Raw genomic sequence first — 21,275 nt, forward strand, 5'->3', positions numbered from 1 at the left:
ATGTAGACGAATAGAGCGGTATATATTTCGACACTGGCTAATGGAATATCCTAGAATAGTGATATCTTATAGTCTTAGAAGAATGACCTTTACAAGCCTTTTGATTTCCAAAAGGGTTCCAAGTCCCTCAACCAAGTCCACTTGACATTCTGTGCCCACCCCTTCTCCTTCCAAGCATTGAGACTCAATGGGAAGTGGTCTACCCCATCTCTAACAGTTGCATCATGTGCAATGATAACAAATATGTTCTCGTCACAGTCCAATTCTTGCAGTTGGTCACGGGTCTTTTGTGCAAGGGGGATATCATGACCGAAACACATCTCGTACATTGTATCTGTTGGTTTCCTTCCTCTAATGTGCTGCAGATCATCGAAAACACTTCCAGGACAGAACGGGAGATCGCTTTGTGCATTATACGGGTGTGGAGTGATCTCCGGCGGCACAGGCAGATATTTCGACGGTCTAAAAATGCCCGCGTAATGGCAGATGTCTCCTCCCATCATAACGAAAGTAGGAGGATCCACAGTCGTTCGTGCTAGACCGCAAAGATGCCCAATTGCGTGTCCAGGGCTGTCTAAGAGGTAGAAGGACCCATCGCCAAAGTAATCGACGGCAGGGAATTTTCCAATACGCAGGGCATCGGGGCCATCAAATCGAATCTCGCGCAGGAATCGACCATTATAGTCACTCTCCCGGATAGGGGATTTCGGGATTGGCAGGATAGCCGGGCAACATGGCATCCTTGAACCCGGATCCAACAATTAAATCAGTGGTACTGGGGAAAGTTGATGGGTCTCCTATGTGGTCCCAATGCCAATGGCTGCAAAGTGATCGTTAGCTTTTGAAATGTTGCAATACTTCGGAAATGATTACCTCCAGATCACCGCATTAATGCTCTCTCCAGGGATCCCGTTCTCTTCCAGGATATCGACCACATTCTTTGATACTTTGATGTCGTAGTTTGTTGTTGGTATATAGTTTGCCACAGTGGGAGCATAGTTCTGATAATCCTTGCGGATTCCAAGATCAAAGACCAGCTTTTGACCTGAGGGATGTTCCAAAAGGAATGTCAAAACAGGCCCCGGTTTCTTTTTTTCCACACCGGGAACAGGAGGCTCCATGAACCGTTTGATGATAGCTGGGCCGAAATTGACCGGGTTGATCATTTTCACGCTCACCACCTCCTCACCAGGAGGCAGCTCGATGAGTGACCGGCTAGTTGTCATGGTTGAAATTGGGATATTCTATTCAGATGAAGCGAATATGATGCCTTTTCTTTATGAGACAGTGCAATCTACGAAATTGTGGGACCCCAGCCGCTCTGGGGCGGTATCGGCCGTGTTTTGACATCGGTGTTTCCAGATCGGGATAACCATGGCAACTCCCCACATCTTCGGCTCTCATCTCCTCTTCATTATTCCCCAACCTTCCATGGTTTGACCTCGTATCCGTTTGTGCTTCCCCGCATTTATGCCCCCGCATTTCGGGAACCTAGACGCTCGAAACATCACCTGCTCATCGTGGACCGCTGGACGCTTTTAATAACATCCCGGCTATATCGTCGGTAACCCTGCTAGGGACTTTCCGTCGGCTCTCTTATTATGCCTACATGATAATGACAATATTACCCACAGGACGGAGGTAAATCATGCCCAGAGATTGGCACTCAGCAGCTCGGTATGGATCTGTTCCCCAGGATTTCAGTTTGATATATCCGGGGATAAAAAGGGGCTCCCAGCCATCGCTGTGAGGCTTGCTTTAGTCTTTTACCACTCAATCTGATTCTATTCAGACATTTATCATGGGTTCAATTAAAGAACATGTCTCCCATATTTCGAGTGGCGAGGAGGGAGACTTGAAAAAGCTCGACACCGCGCACGGAGATGAAGCAATCAAGGTCCTCGCTGTGTATGACGGTGACCAGACATGGACCCCGGAAGAGGAGAACAAGCTGCGCAGGAAAATCGACATAAAGCTACTCCCTGTCCTTTGCGTCACTTATGCATTTCTTTACGCCGACAAGGTCCTGCTTGGACAAGCGGTATGACCATATCCAGGCGTACAATAATCCACGAACTGATGATATTCCCAGGCTCTTTTTGGCATCAAGGACGACCTGGGCTTGAACAGTGGAAATCGCTTCTCCATGGCCTCTTCCATCTTCTACCTTGGATTTATTTTGGGCGCTTATCCAGTCACTTTCCTGGCCCAGAGATTTCCCATTGAACGTGTTGCTTCTCTTGCCATTATTGTCTGGGGGACAACCTTGATCCTCACTCCCGCTTGTACGAACTTCCAGGGATTATACGCGCAGAGATTCTTTCTTGGCTTCACCGAGGCTGGCATAAGTCCGATTTTTATGATGATCGTCGTACGTATTCTTCACAACCGCTGTCAAACGATCTCGGCTCATCAGGATTTAGGGTGGATGGTACAAAAAAGATGAACAGTCCCTGAGAATGGGGTATGTTTCTCAACGCAATGCGGAGTTGAGCTCTAGCTGACTAGCCTTTAGTGCCTGGTACTCATGCACAGGTTACGTGTCCATTTTCTCGCCTCTTGTCAACTACGGACTTGGGCACCTCGGAGGAAGTCTTGCTCCATGGTTCTATATGTACCTTTTCGCCGGGGCTCTCACAATCATCTGTGGTGTCTTGGTCTACTTTGTCCTGCCATCCGATCCTATCCGAGCCAAGGGCTTCAATGGCAGGGAGCGTTTCATTGCGGTATCTCGCATGAGAACAAACAACTCCGGAGTCAGAAACACGCATTTCAAACGAGGCCAGGCAATTGAGCTCTTGACCGATGTCAAGTTTTGGCTTATTTTCTTCTACGCGCTGTGTGGTATGTTCGCCAATGCGCCGATCTCGACCTTCCAGGCTATAATCATTGATGGCTTTGGCTTTAACCCACTCAACTCGCTGCTTCTCATGATACCTTCTGGCGTTTATGCCGGTACCATGATGTTGATCACAACACACCTGGCTTACAAATTCCCTGGGTGGCGTGCATATCTCATCATCATGTGCCAATTGGTTACTATGGCTGCTGCTATTATGCTCTGGCTTCTGCCTCGGTCGGAGCTTGGTGCACTCCTTTTTGCCTGCTACATTCTCACGACCACCGGTGCTGGCTATGCAGTTACAATGGGTCTTTTCCTTGCGAATAACGCTGGCTACACCAAACGATCACTCGCTTCCTCGGGCTTGTATATCGGATATTCCCTTGGTAGGTCTTCCGCCACCTTATCAAGTTCCTAGCACTGATCTCCACTAGGCAATTTTGCAGGGCCCCAGGTCTTCAGACACGAAGACTCGCCTCGTTATAATCTAGGATTTATTGTGGTTGTCATCACCGCAATTGTTGCGGGCCTCCTTGTTTTGGTATACCGCGTCATCTGCTCATTGGAGAATCGACGCCGTGACAAGACGGGAACCGTGGAAGGCTTTGAACATGCTTATGAGGATGACTTGACTGATAAAATGGTGAGTCACGCGAGCTCTAAAATTTGTTTTCATTTCTTGACAGATCGACAGAATATGCAATTCAGGTATTCACTGTGAGAGTAGCGACAGTAGGCAAGTGTGGGAGATGCTGGGAACTTGAAGTATAATAGGTAGTTAGTCTTGAGCTTAGGAGCATGGGATATTTTGTCCACTATGGATCCACGCGAGTGCGATCTAATCTCTGTAGAATAAATCGTCATACCTTCAGGAGTCATATCAAATCCCTTCCTACTCCCTCGGACAGTAAATACACACATAAACCTTCAAACAGACGGCGGTCGTAACCAAGAAGTCCCGATAGTATAATACTACATAAATGAATTATCTTGAGATACCACATCAAATGGAGTGGTATTTACGGAAAATAACTGTCGTGTACATGTCATCAACTAAATCTAGCTCTATAAACGGGAACCTTTCTATATATAACCTTTGGTATCTCAACTTCTATAGTCAATAAATACACATAACCATACTGCCAGCTTTGTGAAATGTTCTGCTGGCAGAATACGATATGGCGCACTGGCGACTATACACTGCCAGGTAGGTGACTCCATAGTATAAGCAGAAATAACTTTTAGTAAAATGAAGGTAGAAAGTATAAGTATATGTTGAAGTTGCAGTTGCAGTATATAAAATAAATATTTACAATGACCAGGTTAAGGGATATCAACAACAGGAGTGCGTCCTCGTGTGTTCATCTATTTCGCTACCCAGCTCTTATCATTCCCAGTATACGCCACGGGCCCCGGCTTAGCAACCTGTACGTACCATCCCAGATCGGAATCCTCGTTCATCTCCCACTCAGTAAATCCGTTACCCAGGAAGCGGAAGGGGTTACCCGAGTTGTAGGCAATGTCATAGTGTTCTGAGCGGATCTCGCCGAGCAGGCGGCGGAACAGGATAGCGCTGCCGGCGAAAAGATGTGTGACCCGGCCGTCCACGGTGCCTCTCTTGTACCAGCTGCGACATGAGCCGGACCATACCAAAGTCTTGTGGATTTCGTCTTGGTATTTGCCGAATGCGTGCACCGACGAGGCCTTTAAAACCATGTATTTGATGTCTTCTGTGGCGATCTTCTTGATCATTTTGACAAAGTAGTCGCCGGTCCAATTCAATGCCTCGACGAGGGATCCGTGACCACAGAGGCAGTTGGGGCCGGCCATTGTGAAATAGTTGGGGAAGTCATCGGTTCCCACTGACAGGTAAGAGGTAGGCTCGTCCTTCCATTTTTGAGCGAGGTTGACACCGTTTTGGCCAACGAGGGGATATTGAGGGCACTTAGAGACGTCGAAGCCAGTGGCACAAACCACTGAGACACTGTGTTAGACATGACGTGAAGGGGGGGTGTAGTAGGCCAAGGAATGAACTTACAAACATCGCATTCAAACTCCTGCCCGTCGGCAGTGACAATACCCTTCTCGGTAATTTTCGTAATTGGGCTAGAGGTCAGACTGCAATTTGGCTTTGAGAATGACTCCAGGTAGCCAGGGCCTGGGGTCACTCGACGGCAACCGATCTCCCACTTGGGGATAAGCTGTTCGCACAGCACGGGATCATGGTTAAGCTTTTCAGCCATCTGGGCCGCTGCTAGCGCCACGGTAGTTTCATTAGGCTCTCCTTTCATGAACTAGATGACACACCAATTAGCTCTGGTCAAGTAGAGTTCAACGCTGTGTGCTTACCAAGCGGAACGCCTTATTAGTGCGGTGGATAATTCCTTTCCGGTATTCGCGATGTTGGACCGGATCGCGGAATCGCTCTTTCTCTTCTTCAAGGAATTCCGGGTTGGTGTCCTCGGTTTCCCTGCCAAGATGCTTCGAGGGCGGGACACGATAATAGACCCAAGCTGGACCACGAATGAAGTTACGCACTGTCGTACCAGGTAGTTTGGCCATTTGGGGTACAATCTGAATGCCAGATGATCCGTTGCCAATAACAGCTATCCGCTTGTTGGAGTAATCGAAGTCATGGTCCCATCGTGCGGAGTGCGTAACATGACCTTTGAAATCGGAAAGTCCATCAATCTTTGGCCATGAAGGGTTCCTGTCGAGATGTTAGATCTTTTCCTAGAGCTCACAAGAGACCAGGACTTACACCAAGTTACCTTGGCCTGAGATCAAAATGTCACAGTACTCATCACGCTCGACTCCACCGTGCTTCACAGTTATCTTCCATTTTCCTGAATCTTCCTGCCAGTAGGCACCAACAACCTGAGTTTCTAGTTGGACATCACGATCAAGGTTCCACTTCTTTACTGTTGTCTTGATGTACTCTTGAATGGCAGGTCCGCTGGAATAGAAGCGGGGCCAGTCCGGGTTAGGGTCAAATGGGAAGGCCTAGGCATGTCAGCAGAGCTCCCAACCTTGGAAGGGAGACGGTTGTCGTAAACTTACATAAATATGAGAGGGCACATCGCATTGCACGCCGGGGTAAGTATTGACTAGCCATGTTCCTCCGATGTCGCTTCGACCTTCAAAGATTGTGTGGTCAACAAAGTCCTGAAGTTCCGGGTAGGCATGTTGGAATTTGTGCGCGAGCACTAGCCCAGAGAAACCAGCGCCGATCGTGACAATACGGAGTTTGCGTGGGTTTAGAGCGTATTGGTCATTGAATGGGACTGAGTGTTCCGTGAACCGGTCGCTAGTCGTGGATTCCGGGCCATTGGTAGTTTTGTTGTTGATGCTCTCGGCGAAATGCGAAAGCAAGGTCTCTGGAAGGTCCTTCGCGTTTTTGGTGGTGAAAGTCGCAGGGGCCTTACCGTCCGCCACGGGTGACGTTTGTAGGTCTGGAGTCACGATTGATGGTGCCATTGTCGCGGGGAAGCGTTTTCAATGGAGGGTGTTGAGGGGTTGGAAAAAGTCAGTTGAACTTTTGATAACCCAAAGCTCTTCTCTTACCAAGTAAGGTAATAGACAAATTGGACTTCTTGATGCATTTCGTTGTCGCAAGCCTCTAACTTTATACTAGAACAGAAATGCGGGAGAGAACACCTGCTTCGCCTCCGTCCCTCTTTGCGCAGGCCACCAGGATGTTCCGTGCCGACAGAGCGACCCATCACGCCCCACCGGACGCCGTGACCCTGGTGAAAAGATTGCGTGCCGAAGGGTACAATCGTATGTACACCCAAAACGAACAGTAGCCGAGATGTTCTGGCGGAATGGGTGGTGACACGTGCCTTCGGCAATCTGCTTTTGGAAACACCGACATCTGTTTGTTGTCTCTCGGCTGTGGGGGACACGACAACCTTGGCCTGAAGTGAATTCCTCGTGATTCTTTGAATGACAAACTTCATGATGTCGCTCAAAGGAGATTTGGCGGTGCGGCTCATATATACGCCGACATCAGACCCGAGATAACAAACAAACCAACAACAAACAAATCCAACAGCTGCATTGTGACCTCAGAGTCTGCCACAAGATGTGTGACTTCTCAGAATACGGTGTTCCCAGCGATGAGTGGCTACGCGTGGAAGCTACTTTGCCAGCCGCAAAAGACCATAGCTTGTCTGAGCTGAAGAGAACAGCCAACGAAGGTAGAGAGGTCGTGGCGCGAAAGGCGATGGCAGAGTTTTCGAAGCAAGTCTTCATGCAAGATCAAACAATTTGTGCCCGTGATGGTTACAAATTAGAGGCGAGGAGTTATCGTCCAATCTCAGCATCCCCCACTGAGATGCTACCCATCTACATGCACTTTCACGGAGGTGGTTTTCTATTCGGTACCTTGAGCTCGGAGGATGCGATATGCTCTCGGCTTGCCGTAAACGCACATGTTGTTGTTATCAATGTCAACTATCGCCACACTCCTGAATATACGTATCCAACCGCCTGGAACGATGCCGAAGACGCGTTTCTTTGGGTCTGTGAGAACATTACTCCATTAAGCGGTGATCCGTACAAAATCGTTGTCGGTGGAATATCGGCCGGCGCATGGCTCGCTGCTTCTTTGACACAGGCAGCGTCGAGAGCAGATCTCCCAGTCTCACCAACACTACCCATCCGTGGCCAGGTACTAATGATTCCTGCTCTAGTGTACACCAAGTGTTATGAATCTCAATTGGGCCAAATAAAGGATCCTAGCCTCTCCTCATATTCTCAAAATGAGAACGCGCCGATTCTGAATATGCGTAGGAAGATGCTATTCAATGGTCTTTTACAAGTGGAAAATCCAGATCCAACGGACAAGCGGCTGAATCCGGGGCTTTTGTCTTCTGAAGACGCGAAGAAGTTGCCAGCAACAACCCTTGGGATTGCAGGTTATGATCCACTACGAGATGAAGGGCTATTATACGGGAAGCTATTAGCTGAAAATGGGTAAGCAAATGCTCAAGAGGGCTCGGTGTGTATCTCTAGCTAACGAACCTTTGAAGTGTACCGACCAATGTCAACGTCTTCAAGGGTGTGCCCCATGGATTCCGACGATTTGGGGTGAGATTATCGGTTTGCAAGCAATGGGATCAGACTATGGAAGATGGAATTCGATGGGCCTTAACAAAGCCTTCTGCCTCAGGAGAGTTTATCATTCGAGAACATTGAGCGGTATTTTTGCATACAGACATAGATTAATGGGACTAGTATGATGATTGATGGATATCTACACATTGAAGGCATATTCCTTTCGTATGGTCTTTAATAGCGGTCTTACATGTTATCTGTCTTCCCAACAAAATAGCTGTAGTATGAAGGTGTTACGATACCCAGTGCGACATTTCGCCCTGGATAAATAAAGAGGTGGTTCTCCTTGTAGAGCTACCTCGGCTGTCCTGGGAATATTCCAAGGCCTTGCCGCTTCCCCGGAATTCCCCACAAGTAAACGCGGGGTACATGGACCGATGTCGCACCCTGTGTTCGGCTCCATCGGCTATCCTAATCGGGACAGGCGAGATGAATCTTTCGGGTCATACTCCGAGACTATCGCAGCTTCTCCGTTTCATTCGGAGTTTAGAATCCAAGCCGGAGATCCGGCAAGAGTACCCCTCCAATGTCTACGGCGAATGTTTATTTATGACCACAACTCCATGCATATAGAACAGGACTTCCTGCGAAACCCTGAGATAACCATCGACAATACATCCAAGCAACCTTGGAAGGTCTTAAGCTGCTTAGAGCACCAGGCTGTACCCATCATTGTTTCTTCTTTAAGCCATGTCACCTCCCGCAGCAATTATAGAGCCAATGGCTTCAGTTATGAAGCCCGGTATCCAGAATGGCTATAGTAACAAATCCATCAATAGCGCTCATCAGCATCGCCTCAACCCTGAGTATACCATTATTGAACAGCCCATTGGCACCCGGAGGCCACTTCGAGTTGTTTGCCTCGGCGCAGGGTACTCTGGCCTTATGATGGGTATTGTCTTCAATGAACGCATGAAGGATGCCAATGCAGAGTTTGTTATTTATGAGCGGAACGCTGATTTGGGAGGAACTTGGTATGAGAACCGGTAAGTTCTATGAGGCCTAGGCTACATCTGTGACCTTGTCGTAGCTAATGCGCCGATTGCAGATACCCGGGATGTCAGTGTGATATCCCAGCGCATAACTATGCCTACAGCTTTGCTGCCAACCCGGCGTGGCCAAATTATTACGCGACGTCAGAGCAGATCCATTCCTACATGAAAGATGTAGCCAAGCAATACGAAGTTGAAAAATATATTCGTCTTCAACATTCAGTCGAGTCTGCTATTTGGAATGAAGAGAAGGGAAAGTGGGAACTCCAGATCAGAAATGGAGCTACTCTGATCCGAGACGAATGCGATGTCTTCATCAATGCCAGCGGTGTATTGAAGTGTGTAATCCCTTTCTAATATTTTCCCGTGCGGGTGCTAATATGATAAAATCACAGCAATTGGAAGTGGCCCTCAATTGAAGGTCTAGACCGTTTTAAAGGAAGACTGATGCACTCGGCGCACTGGGATTCCAGCTACGACTTTACCGGAAAACGCGTTGCCTGCATCGGAATTGGATCGTCGGGCATTCAGATTGTCCCTAAGCTTGCCAGTGGTATGTTTTCACGCATATTTCATCAAACCTATCAGAAAGCTGACTTTGCTAGTCGTCGGGAATATGGACTGCTACGTACGGAGCCAAACGTGGATCAGCCCAGCGCCTGGAATCAACGAGCCGACAGCAAATGATCCAGAAATGGACAAGGATTATAATTTTGCAGAAAGCACCTTGGAGCTGTTCAAGGACCCTAAAGTCCTTCGTGATTATCGTGCTGCCATTATGAACCGAAGGGCGGAAAACTTCAATCGGGTGATTGCTGATTGTGACCTTCAGCAACAAGCTCAAGAGCTCTTCCGAAAATCCATGACCGACCGTTTGGGTGACAGTGAAAAGGGAAAGCGCGCAGCTGAACTTCTCATTCCATCCTTCCCAGTGGGATGCCGTCGCCAAACACCCGGACCTGGTTTTCTGGAAGCTATTATCCAGGACAATGTCGAGTTGAGATGGGATGATATCTCAAATATCACCGAGCGAGGAATCCTTACACGAAGCGGCGTGGAGTTAGAATATGACATTATTGTTTGCGCGACAGGCTTTGACACTTCGTTCAAGCCTTCATTCCCACTCGTGGGCCGAAACGGAGTGAACATGGCGGAGAAGTGGGAAAAGGACGTCCCGAAGGCATACATGGGCATGTGCGTGCCGGACTTCCCCAACTACTTCTGTATGTTTCTCTCCCGTCCAGCGTGAATTATTTTAACTTACATGTTCAGGCTTCGTGGGACCAAATTCACCGCTTGCAAACGGGTCATTGATTCTCGGTATCCAAGCAACGGCCGCTTATATCTACAAATGGATGGAGAAGATGCAAACAGAAGGTGTGCGCAGCTTTGAGGTTGACGACGACGTCAACGAGGAGTATAATCAGCACATCCAGAAGTACCTTGAACGTACAGTGTGGACTCGAGATTGCCGCAGTTGGTACAAGCGTGGTACCGTCGATGGCCCAGTCATCGCCATCTACGGCGGATCCATCTTCCACCTCTTGGAGGCTATGAAGAATCCGCGCTGGGAGGATTTCAAGATGGATCGAACCCCTGAGGCCAAGATCAACCGGTTTTCTTATCTTGGTAATGGGACCACTCTGAGAGAGGCCAAGGGAGGTGATATCGGTGCCACGCAGACACTAGACTTTGATGAGTTCTGGAACCTGTTTGTCCTCCCACAGGTCCACGACTAGATGGTGCAAAGGGAAAGTTGTATATATAACTGCAATGTTTTGTTAATCTTCTGTTCTGAAATCTCCAAGTACATAGGGTCTAGATAGGTAAACATGATTAGTTGGTTGCTTGATCATCACAACCCACGAGGCGGGGTAGATGGGCACGGATGGTATCTACTAGCTATATGAGGAATGTCTGACATCATTTTTCCGACTAACCTTCCAGCTAGGTATCTCTTTTGTATTGTTCTGCTGTAGGGAGTTGGTGGTCGTCTTATCATATGACACCCGGGAACAAGAAGACAAAGAAGGGGGGGTGGGGGAAGACATGAAGGCCAGATATATTTCAAGTACTCATCCCATGAAAGAACATATACTGAGCGAGCCAGTATAGACCCATGAGACTTGCAAAAGATCTCCTCGCCCATAGGTATAGCCAAGTCAATCCAGCGGAGAAACTTTTCTTAATTGTACTATTAATTGCACCTATAGGGACTCACGAAGGTCGACTCTATGGGTAAACCAAGTGTCTTTTCCTTGCTTTTTGTAATAATCAACAGCTTCAACTGCCGCGAAATAGTTCCGATCCTACATCTTTACTCCGAGGGAATCTTATATCACACCCTATAGGTATAGTCGGGAAGCTTCAGGTCACTAAAAGCCGATTAGGAATCTTGCCCACTCCTTAGAGTTGTTTACTTGTTGTATTCTACCACAATAGGCTTTAACCCCCACCCTCTGGCTTGTCCAGCCTATAAGTACGTTATTCAATCAATACCCGACGTGGAGAAGAATTGGCTAATTGCCGATGAATGGGGTGTGTGCACCATACATAGATGCCGAACTGCCGACCCACCCCCGCAAAAAAGCATTGTATATCTTGGGCCCCGGACTTGCTATCTTGGCAAACCCCGACTCGAGCATTGATGTACATAACAACTTGCCTCGTGGTTGACCCCGTGCCTTACAACCTTGTCAATATGCCAAGCTAGTCAATCACCGACGTGGAGGTATTTGGCATCTCAGTTGCCGGCTTGCTCCCTGGAAAATTAGTGTATATCTGACGAATTTGCCAGCCATCATGCCTCAACCAGCTCAGAACGATCTTTGTATCAAGGGTGGCTTTTGTACACCTCGGTCAATAACATACGATATTCGGTCATCATGAAATTCCTAACGGGATTGTCGTTATTATCCCTTATTCCTTCTTCGTTTGCTGTCCCTACAGCCAGCCATCATCGACGTAATGAGTTAGCGCATACCGAACAGCCTTTGATTAAGCTAAAGCCTCAACGAACTTCCTCCCGAGAGCTTGTGAACCTGGATGGCCTATGGAAATTCACCCTCGCTTCCGGTGCAAACGACACATCCCAGCCATGGACGGCGCCATTTCCCAGGGGGTATCTGGAATGTCCGGTCCCAGCATCTTACAATGATATCTTCGTCGATCGGGACATCCACGACCATGTCGGATGGGTGTATTACCAGCGCGATGTTTTCGTCCCAAAGGGCTGGTCCAAGGAGCAATATTTCGTGCGAGCTGAATCCGCTACCCATCACGGTCGTATCTATGTAAATGACCGTCTGCTCGCCGAGCATGTGGGTGGTTATACACCTTTCGAAGCCGATATCACGGAGTTTGTCACTGCTGGGGAGAAGTTCCGCTTGACAATTGGTGTCAACAACGAACTCACCCACGAGACAATCCCACCTGGAAAGATCGAGATAGGCGAGGGCACTGGCAAGAGAATCCAGACCTACAACCATGACTTCTACAACTATGCTGGTCTTGCCCGCTCTGTTTGGTTGTATTCCGTGCCTCGTCAACATATCGAGGACATTACCGTTGTCACAGATGTTGAAGGTGAAACAGGACTCATCAACTACAAGATCAAAGTGGCCAGCAATTCGACTGAGCAGATCAGGGTTTCCGTTATTGACGAGGATGGAGTCGTTGTTGCAAATTCCTCTGGAGCTCAGGGTACCGTCAAGATCAACTCGGTCAAGCTGTGGCAACCCGGCGCCGCCTACCTTTACCAATTCGAGGCCAGCATTCTCGATTCCGGCGGCAAGGTCGTCGACACCTACAGCTTAGCCACGGGTGTGCGCACCGTCAAGGTCAGCGGGTCGAAGTTCCTGATCAACGACAAGCCCTTCTACTTTACCGGATTTGGAAAACACGAAGACACTGCAATCCGCGGCAAGGGACACGACCAAGCATACATGGTTCACGATTTCCAACTGATGGACTGGATTGGTGCAAACTCTTTCCGAACCTCACACTACCCTTACGCGGAAGAGGTCATGGATTTCGCAGACCGACACGGAATTGTCGTGGTCGATGAAACACCCGCCGTGGGTCTGAACATTGGGTTGCTAGGTTTTTCCGGAGGCGAAGCACCCAAAACCTTTTCTCAAGACAATATAAACAACAATACCCAGAAGGCTCACGAGCAATCAATTCGTGAACTTATTAGTCGGGACAAGAACCACGCCAGTGTTGTTATGTGGTCTATTGCCAACGAGCCTGCCTCCCAAGAAGATGGAGCGCGCGAATACTTCGAGCCGCTGGTCAAGTTGACCCGCGAGCTTGATCCAACTCGTCCTGTTACATTCGCGAATGTCGGCGACGCAACATACGAACTGGATCTGATTTCCGATCTGTTTGATGTTGATTGTCTGAACCGCTATTTCGGGTGGTATTCTGAAACAGGAGACCTCGAGGAGGCAGAGATAGCGCTGGAAAAGGAACTGCGTGGTTGGGAAAAGAAATTCAACAAGCCGATTATCATGAGCGAGTATGGCGCAGATACCATTGCCGGTTTACACTCCACCCTTGGCCTGCCTTGGAGTGAAGAGTTCCAGGAGCAAATGCTCGACATGTATCATCGGGTCTTTGACCGTTTGGAGTCCATGGCTGGCGAACATGTTTGGAACTTTGCTGATTTCCAGACGACTATTGGTACCATGCGGGTGGATGGGAATAAGAAGGGTGTGTTTACTAGAGACCGAAAGCCAAAGATGGCTGCACATGGTCTGAAGGCGAGGTGGACAAATATCACCGCAAGTCGGTAAAGCCATCCATGGATGTTACCAAATGGAATTGTTTGCTTAGGTACATATGAGTATATATGACAATGTCCGATTCTAAATTGCGATCAATGTCAACTTCTATCCGCACGTATATATGGCCGGGATATCAGGCAAGGAATACTAAACAATACGGCGCCAATCCTTAAGTCGAAACATCTTTAAAATGAACAAATTGGCCGGGTATAATATTGACGTAACTGCAGCAGGAAATAGAATCCTGTGTCCAGATGGCTCATATCATAAGGACAGCTACCCACCCGGTAACTAAAACCCTAAACATACATGTGTGCAATAAAACAGTGCTCGTAGTTACATTCATGCCGAACTTTCACCAGCAGACTCGTGAGGTTGAGACACTGAAGGCGATCGCTTATCATTACCGCCCTTCCTGCGCCCAATGCCAACCAGCTGCAGCATTTCTCTCCAGAAGCCAGTAGGCGGGTCAAGGAAGCTGTCCTCGTACGCATCGATCAGGGGTCGTTCCCAGACAAGGTCGGCTTCATGAGCCTTAACGAACTTTGTCTTCTTGATGAACTTCCAGATGAGGAAGAGGGGAGGGATGACGATTTGCATGGTGTAGTTCGACCAGAAGGTGGACACGGACCACGGCTTGTATGCGGGGTAGCCGTAGACGATGGTCACGACGATCATCCAGACGAATGCGATGTATGCGCAGCAGGGTTGGAGACGTCCGAAATAGGAGAGAGATCTGCGGTCAAGTCCCTGTGCTTTGCAAGCGCGGTGGAAGAAAATGTACGTCAGGGTAATGACGATGTAGTTGATGAGACCTGGTCATGTTGTTAGTATTATAATTATTGTTGGAATCCATGGGTGAATTCCAGTGTGGTTCCTTACCTCCGGCAGTAACCAGCGCAGCGAACCACGTGATGACGATGGACGAGCTACTGGAACATTGCAAAAAGGAAAGCATAGGGAAGATCATCACGACACAGAAGCAATAGATGGGTACACCATTGCGCGTGGTGTAAGTGAGAACTCTAGGGGCTCTTCCTTCTAGTGCTAAGCCGTACAGAGTACGGATAGCGCAGTAAGTGTAAGTATTGCCAGCAGAGAAAATCGAAGTCAACAAGAGGCTAAAAGAGTTTCGTTAGTCTTCTGTTTGTCAACTCAATGTTTCGTTTTGGTGGCACTGACGCGTTGATGATCGAAGGGAAGATTGAAATGCCCAGGTTTCGCATGCCAATGACATACGGGGATGCCGAAGCGGAACCATCAGAACCGCCCGTCACAACCGACTCCAGCTGGGGATCATTAGCTGCGCAAACGATACCCACGGCCAAGGCACCGCCCATAAAGAAAAGACCGAATCGAATGTAGACTGTCTTAAACGCATTCTTGATATAAATGCGGGGACGTTTTGCTTCAGCTGCGACCATGGAGATATACTCAGGACCGACAACGGCAAAGCAAGCCGACCAAAGAGACCCGAGGAAGCCCTCAAAACGACCAAGGGCGCCGGTATCCAGGTACTCCATGAAAGCGCCGGGGTTGTTCCAGTGGCGGAAGCCATAAGCATCATGCGCCGGATTTCCACCAACCATAGTGATGAAGGTGAAAAAGAACAGGGAGAAGATCAGAATGACCTTGCCACCGGACAGCCAGAATTCGGCTTCACCATAAGCTTTGACAGCTAAGACGTTAAGGAAGCTACACGAGAATCAGTAGGATGAAACACGCAAATGGGCGGAAGAGGTTCTCACCCATAAATCAAGATAACACCCACACAGACGCCTGCCACTGGACCAGGTTCAGTAAGCGTCGGGCTCCAGAAAGACAACACCAGCGTGAAAGCTGAGATCTCAAATGGAACCAGAAGGGCCTCATAGAAGCTAAGAGAAGTGTTAGCAAAGACAGTAGGCAAGGCTTTGGCGAGGCCGAAAAGAGAACGGACAAAAAGTTCCAGCCGACCATGAAGCCAAGAGCGTCGTCGACCCATTTTCCAGCCAAGCGAATGAAACCACCACTGACAGGGAAGGCAGTGGTCATTTCAGCGAGGCAGTTATTCACCATGGCCAGGAAGATACATTGAACGGTGAAGGCAATAAACAAGCTGCCTGGGCCACCATGGTAAAGACCGGAGCCGATGCTCACGAAAAGGGCCGTTCCGATAGAACCACCAATGGCGATCAGCTGGATCTGACGGTTCCCAAGATGACGTTGAAGGTTGTCGGCATTTCCAGTTATCACACCTTCTTGTACATCACGGGGGCCCTCATTTTTGAGTCCGAGTGCTTCCGACACACTGCCGCTCGTTTCTTTGTCCTTGTCGCTTAGGATAGCCATTTTGTTTTCATTCCTGTCTGTGGTGTTTAGCGGCTGATACGGTGTGAATAAGGCGCGGGCGGAAGAAACTGGATGGACTAATGTCGTTTATCCGTCTAGATTTGGGGTATGGGTTCTGCAAATGTGTGGATCGGCGAAAATCCGGGGGTGGATCTGCTACAGAAGTGGGATGCCGGGCTGATGTCGGGCTATGTCGCGATGGTCTGGAATCCGCGGTGTGCGCAGTGAATGTATTGTTGCTATGGATGTTGAGATGTGGAAGGTGCAATGGCAAAGGCAAATGTCGGAGATGCCGTGTCTCTAGTATAGGATTTCCGTCGAATACGGAGTTTAGCGGAGAGTTGGAACTTTCAGAAGAACGAGAATATTTGGAGAAGTAAAAAAGAATGCAGTCAGAATCGTATGCAAGATACCAGAGACATTTAATAAAGAAACTCCGGGGCAAAAAACGTGGGAAGAAAAAGGAAAACTCAAAAGGCTCATTTAACTCGAGGGAAGATTAGCCAGATTAGCGCAAGAAAGCCCCATGTCAGCCATTCAAGCCATACAAAAGCCATACCCAGCCGTAATGACGCAGTTCAGATGGTTACTTTGGATATCTCTCCAAGTTGATTGGTTTGGAATATATAATGGTCCCCGCACGGGGCTGTGACTTAACCCGCATCCGGACACGAGCCGGGCGTGGGTCTTCTTTTTTTTTTATCTTTGGATTTTACTACCTAAACGGTCTTAGATGCACCCCATCCAAGGGTTATGGGTCCCTAACTCAGTTATCACCTTCGGCTGGGCTACGGCTGGGGCCCGGCTGGGATCGGGGTGTCCGAGTCTCAGTGTGCACGCTCCCCTCGGCCAAGACTGCATGTTCGCACCCGGTTGCATCCAATGTCCCATTTTATCTGATTTTACGAGTTGCCTTAAACCATCGAGTTCCGTATGTGTTCATATCAGTCTTGGCAACCTTACACAAATGGCCTGATCGCGTGCGCTCGCTGGTCCTTTCCAGCATCGAAACCTCAGGGGCGAATGGGAGTGACCTCGGGAGCCCTGGAGGTCATCTGGACAACCTTATCTCGCATATTATGTAATCTCCCCAGATAACCTTGGAACCCTCAAGCCCTGGAGATAACCAAGGTTCACTTGCACAACTGCACAACTTCCTGTGATATGAAAATCCCAGGATTATTCTGCCTAAAAGACACACCGAAAAACGTAATATCAAGCAGAACCGTGGAATTTGCATGTCACACTAACTGGATACGAGCATATGCCAAGGCACGGTTCGGTCAGGGTCTGATTGGTCAAATTGATTCGACCTGTAACAATTCCAAGGTTCCACTTATAACCCCAGATCCTCTCTGCCTTTGGTTTGAGACTTCAAAAAACCAAGCCATTCCGGAATACTTGGTCTGGGAAACATTCAGATAAATATTGTATAAATGTTGTATAAAGGAAGATATGAGCATGATGGAAATCAGCATAATGGAAATATGTTGGTCAATTAGTTTGGCACGTCTCTCCATTTCTCTACCTATGTATGCTTTATTTGATTTGTGGAAAAGCAAAATATGCGAATGTTTACTGGTACTCTGCCGTGTGAACACTTCGGTATATATTGCGTGCCTGGATCTGCATCTGGACCCTGATCAACGGATTGAGATCGTGGACCGAGTCCTGGTCTTACCCTGACCTGCTACATAGCCAAAGCCTCAATCACTAATTGGTTAGTCGAACAAATCTTAACTCATAGTGTTCAATTGCCTAATTAGTCCATTGCTGTTCTGACATACAACATAGAGTACATAACTTTTCTCCAGCAGAGACATAGTAATGCACCGCGATGTACGGAGCATTAGTCCCACCTGTGGACGCTAATCCGACAAAACTGGGGATGACTTTTCAAGTCACGTGAGCAATTTCCGGGGTTGCTTTGAAATTCCCTCGCCACAAGAGGCTGAGCCCAGGAACACGGAATCACGTGATACCGCTCCTTGTCAACTCCCGAGGTCGGCGACTAGGAAAAGTTTGCTAAGAGTTGACTCAACAATGTCTCCGTGTTCGATGTTGTTGAAGCGCGTGGCTAGGCCTCCGGCCTCCACGACGTGCAGACTGGTGAGTACAGCTTCGTCCCATGATCACCCAATTCATCCTGACTCCCCCAGGTTCGGCCTCGGTGGGCTCCGTCCATCGGCGTCCCAAGCAGGACAATTCATCATCCCTTGCGATCGGTCTCGAAATCCCCCTCTACTCGCGCGCTGAGCACGACGGCATCCGCTCGGGTCGAAGGATTCCACTCACAACTCGAGAATGCCTCAATTCCTTTCTCTGAGACTCCCTCCGAGAAGCGGACGCCGCAAACCCTGACGGAGAAGATTGTACAGCGCTATGCTGTCGGTCTCCCCGAAGGAAAGCTCGTTCGGAGCGGCGATTATATCAGTCTGGCTCCCGGGTATTGCATGACTCACGACAACTCGTGGCCCGTCGCCCTCAAGTTCATGTCTATGGGAGCTACGAAGGTTCACCGTCCCGAGCAAATCGTCATGACGCTCGACCACGACGTCCAAAACACCAGCGCAGCGAACCTGAAGAAATACGAGCAGATCGAGACTTTTGCTGGACAGCATGGTATCGACTTCTATCCTGCGGGCCGGGGTATTGGACACCAGGTTATGGTGGAAGAAGGATATGCGTGGCCGGGTACCATGGCGGTAGCCTCAGACAGCCACAGTAACCATTATGGTGGAGTTGGTTGCCTTGGAACTGCAGTTGTGCGGACCGACGCTGCTAGTATTTGGGCCACGTCGCGGACATGGTGGCAGATCCCCCCTGTTGCGCGGGTAACGTTCACCGGAACGCTACCAGCAGGCGTGACAGGTAAGGATGTGATTGTCGCATTGTGTGGGCTGTTCAACAGTGACGTGCTGAACCATGCAATTGAGTTCACCGGCTCCGAAGAGACTATGGAAAGTCTACTTGTGGATAGCCGCCTGACGATCGCCAATATGACGACTGAGTGGGGCGCGCTCACTGGTCTCTTCCCAATTGACCGCACTCTGAAACGTTGGCTACGATACAAGGCTACCGAGGCAGCGATGTCTGAAGACCGCACAACTCGGCAGCGTATCACGCACGAAAGAATCGACGAGCTGTTTGCCAACCCCCTCACAGCCGACCCCGATGCTCAATACGCCAAGCAGCTCTACCTCAATCTCTCCACCCTCTCGCCCTACGTCTCGGGTCCCAATTCAGTCAAGGTCGCAACCCCGCTCAACGAGCTCGCCCAACAGAACATCAAGGTCAACCGCGCATATATCGTCTCCTGCACCAACTCGCGTGCTTCCGACCTTGCGGCGGCGGCTAAGGTCTTCAAGGATGCCGCGAAGGCCAACCCCGGAACGACTCCCAAGATTGCCGATGGTGTCAAACTCTATATCGCGGCTGCTTCCGCGCCCGAACAAGAGGCCGCCGAATCCACTGGCGACTGGCAGGCTCTCCTCGACGCCGGTGCGCAGCCGCTGCCTGCTGGATGCGGACCCTGCATTGGCCTCGGAACAGGTCTTCTGGAACCCGGTGAGGTGGGCATCAGTGCCAGCAACCGTAACTTCAAGGGTCGTATGGGCTCGAGAGATGCGCTGGCATATCTGGCAAGCCCCGAAGTCGTGGCTGCCAGTGCTCTCAGCGGCGTTATCTCTGGTCCCGGCGCCTACCAGGTGCCAGAAAACTGGTCTGGCGTGGAACACGGATTCGGCACCGGTCTCCCTCCCACTACCGAGAACGAGCTCACCAACCTGCTACAACAGATGGAATCTCTGATCGATCGGGTTGAGTCAGCCGGCGAGGATTCCAAGCCTGCCACTGAGATCCTGCCTGGCTTCCCCGAACGGATCAGCGGCGAAATCGTCTTCCTCGATGCCGACAACCTCGACACTGATAGCATCTACCCCGGTAAATTGACATACCAAGACAACGTCTCGAAGGACGACATGGCCGCCGCTTGCATGCAGAACTACGATCCCGAGTTCAAGGGCATTGCTAAGCCAAGTGACATCCTCGTCGCCGGTTTCAACTTCGGTTGCGGATCCTCAAGAGAACAAGCAGCGACTGCAATTCTGGCCAAGCAGATCCCCCTGGTCGTGGCTGGCAGTTTCGGCAACATTTTCTCCCGAAACAGTATCAACAACGCCCTCATGGGCCTTGAAGTCCCCCGACTTATTGAGCGCCTCCGTGCCAGCTTCGCTCAGCCACCCCCTGGTGACGCGGGGCGCCAGTTGACGCGCCGCACAGGCTGGACCTTGACATGGGACGTGAAGCGTAGCGTTGTTGAAGTTAAGGAGGGTGAGTCCGGAGAGAGCTGGACGGAGCAGGTCGGTGAGCTGCCAGCCAATGTACAGGAGATCATCGCCGAAGGTGGTCTAGAGGCGTGGGTCAAGGGTAAAGTTGCGAAGTCCGAGTAAGGACACATTAACCAGGCCAGACGCATGCCTGTTGGAAAGACCTGTTCAGAGAACATGTTGATGTATCGTGTTCAATAACCACGGTCATCTTTGGCTGTTGTATGTTTTTGCATATTTACTTTTTGTACTATTTCCATCATTATCAGGTACCATAGAGAAGGCCTCTAACTGTTCCACAGGGGGAAGTCTTCAAAAAGAATAACAATATACTAGATCACTTTTACCAGAGATGATTTTCTTGCTCCTTATGTACCTGCATCAAGCACCGGTCACTGCCGATTTCTCATCTGTTTTTAATCAGCGTTTAACAGCGCACGATCTTGGACGAACTTCTACTTTCACTAGGTAGATATTGGATTTGAAAATTATTAGTTCTTGAAGGGAGATTAAGGGTCCAAATATGCGACATCTCCATGCCATCCAACTTTGAACTTGGAGCTATCTCTGCTGTCTGCCACCCATTTCGGTAAACCCAACGCGTTACATTATGTAGAGTACAACAGGCCAGTGATTGAATGATTGAATGAGTGCAAAACAAGAACATTGAAGGATATAAATACATCAGAGATATATTCAGCTTATTTACCTACATATGCGGAGGGAAAGTAACGCTCCGCCAAGGGCTGACGCGCTAGAATAACCCTTGAAAATACCACAGGGAACAATTTCATGACATGAGTAGTCAAGGAGGAGCACTGAAGATGTTTTGATCTCCCTTCAGGGAGTTTACCAAGGAGTACCCCTTATATGGTGC

At 49.3% G+C, this 21,275-nt stretch overlaps 8 protein-coding genes across 8 annotated transcripts; 5 read left to right on the forward strand and 3 right to left on the reverse strand.

Moving 5' to 3' along the window:
• Positions 1–89: 89 nt before the first annotated feature.
• Positions 90–1,226, reverse strand: N7519_000527 (MBL fold metallo-hydrolase; the record flags this gene model as incomplete). Its single annotated transcript, XM_057287305.1, has 2 exons — positions 90–741; positions 874–1,226. The coding sequence occupies 2 exons, from the start codon at positions 1,224–1,226 to the stop codon at positions 90–92; spliced, it is 1,005 nt and encodes a 334-aa protein (XP_057153388.1).
• A 575-nt stretch (positions 1,227–1,801) lies between these two features.
• Positions 1,802–3,563, forward strand: N7519_000528 (uncharacterized protein; the record flags this gene model as incomplete). The annotated part of the gene is made up of 6 exons (XM_057287306.1): positions 1,802–2,041; positions 2,093–2,371; positions 2,424–2,464; positions 2,516–3,228; positions 3,277–3,485; positions 3,537–3,563. 6 exons carry the CDS (start codon positions 1,802–1,804, stop codon positions 3,561–3,563), a joined length of 1,509 nt encoding a protein of 502 aa, XP_057153389.1.
• A 644-nt stretch (positions 3,564–4,207) lies between these two features.
• N7519_000529 (flavin-containing monooxygenase) lies at positions 4,208–6,319 on the reverse strand (the record flags this gene model as incomplete). The annotated part of the gene is made up of 5 exons (XM_057287307.1): positions 4,208–4,818; positions 4,881–5,136; positions 5,192–5,552; positions 5,604–5,845; positions 5,903–6,319. The coding sequence occupies 5 exons, from the start codon at positions 6,317–6,319 to the stop codon at positions 4,208–4,210; spliced, it is 1,887 nt and encodes a 628-aa protein (XP_057153390.1).
• Positions 6,320–6,926: 607 nt separating this feature from the next.
• Positions 6,927–8,041, forward strand: N7519_000530 (alpha/beta hydrolase; the record flags this gene model as incomplete). The annotated part of the gene is made up of 2 exons (XM_057287308.1): positions 6,927–7,819; positions 7,876–8,041. The coding sequence occupies 2 exons, from the start codon at positions 6,927–6,929 to the stop codon at positions 8,039–8,041; spliced, it is 1,059 nt and encodes a 352-aa protein (XP_057153391.1).
• Positions 8,042–8,650: 609 nt separating this feature from the next.
• On the forward strand, positions 8,651–10,691 carry N7519_000531 (flavin-containing monooxygenase; the record flags this gene model as incomplete). The annotated part of the gene is made up of 5 exons (XM_057287309.1): positions 8,651–8,946; positions 9,009–9,290; positions 9,348–9,505; positions 9,558–10,175; positions 10,225–10,691. The coding sequence occupies 5 exons, from the start codon at positions 8,651–8,653 to the stop codon at positions 10,689–10,691; spliced, it is 1,821 nt and encodes a 606-aa protein (XP_057153392.1).
• Positions 10,692–11,837: 1,146 nt separating this feature from the next.
• N7519_000532 (uncharacterized protein) lies at positions 11,838–13,748 on the forward strand (the record flags this gene model as incomplete). Its single annotated transcript, XM_057287310.1, has 1 exon — positions 11,838–13,748. One exon carries the CDS (start codon positions 11,838–11,840, stop codon positions 13,746–13,748), a length of 1,911 nt encoding a protein of 636 aa, XP_057153393.1.
• A 333-nt stretch (positions 13,749–14,081) lies between these two features.
• On the reverse strand, positions 14,082–16,070 carry N7519_000533 (uncharacterized protein; the record flags this gene model as incomplete). Its single annotated transcript, XM_057287311.1, has 5 exons — positions 14,082–14,554; positions 14,622–14,860; positions 14,922–15,434; positions 15,488–15,616; positions 15,679–16,070. The coding sequence occupies 5 exons, from the start codon at positions 16,068–16,070 to the stop codon at positions 14,082–14,084; spliced, it is 1,746 nt and encodes a 581-aa protein (XP_057153394.1).
• Positions 16,071–18,113: 2,043 nt separating this feature from the next.
• lysF (homoaconitase LysF) lies at positions 18,114–20,521 on the forward strand (the record flags this gene model as incomplete). The annotated part of the gene is made up of 2 exons (XM_057287312.1): positions 18,114–18,179; positions 18,230–20,521. The coding sequence occupies 2 exons, from the start codon at positions 18,114–18,116 to the stop codon at positions 20,519–20,521; spliced, it is 2,358 nt and encodes a 785-aa protein (XP_057153395.1).
• Positions 20,522–21,275: the final 754 nt, after the last annotated feature.

The sequence above is a fragment of the Penicillium mononematosum genome, assembly GCF_028829835.1.
Source record: "Penicillium mononematosum strain IBT 11891 chromosome Unknown utg000001l:1.0-4488741.0:1.0-4491989.0, whole genome shotgun sequence".
Taxonomy (NCBI): Eukaryota; Fungi; Ascomycota; class Eurotiomycetes; order Eurotiales; family Aspergillaceae; genus Penicillium; species Penicillium mononematosum.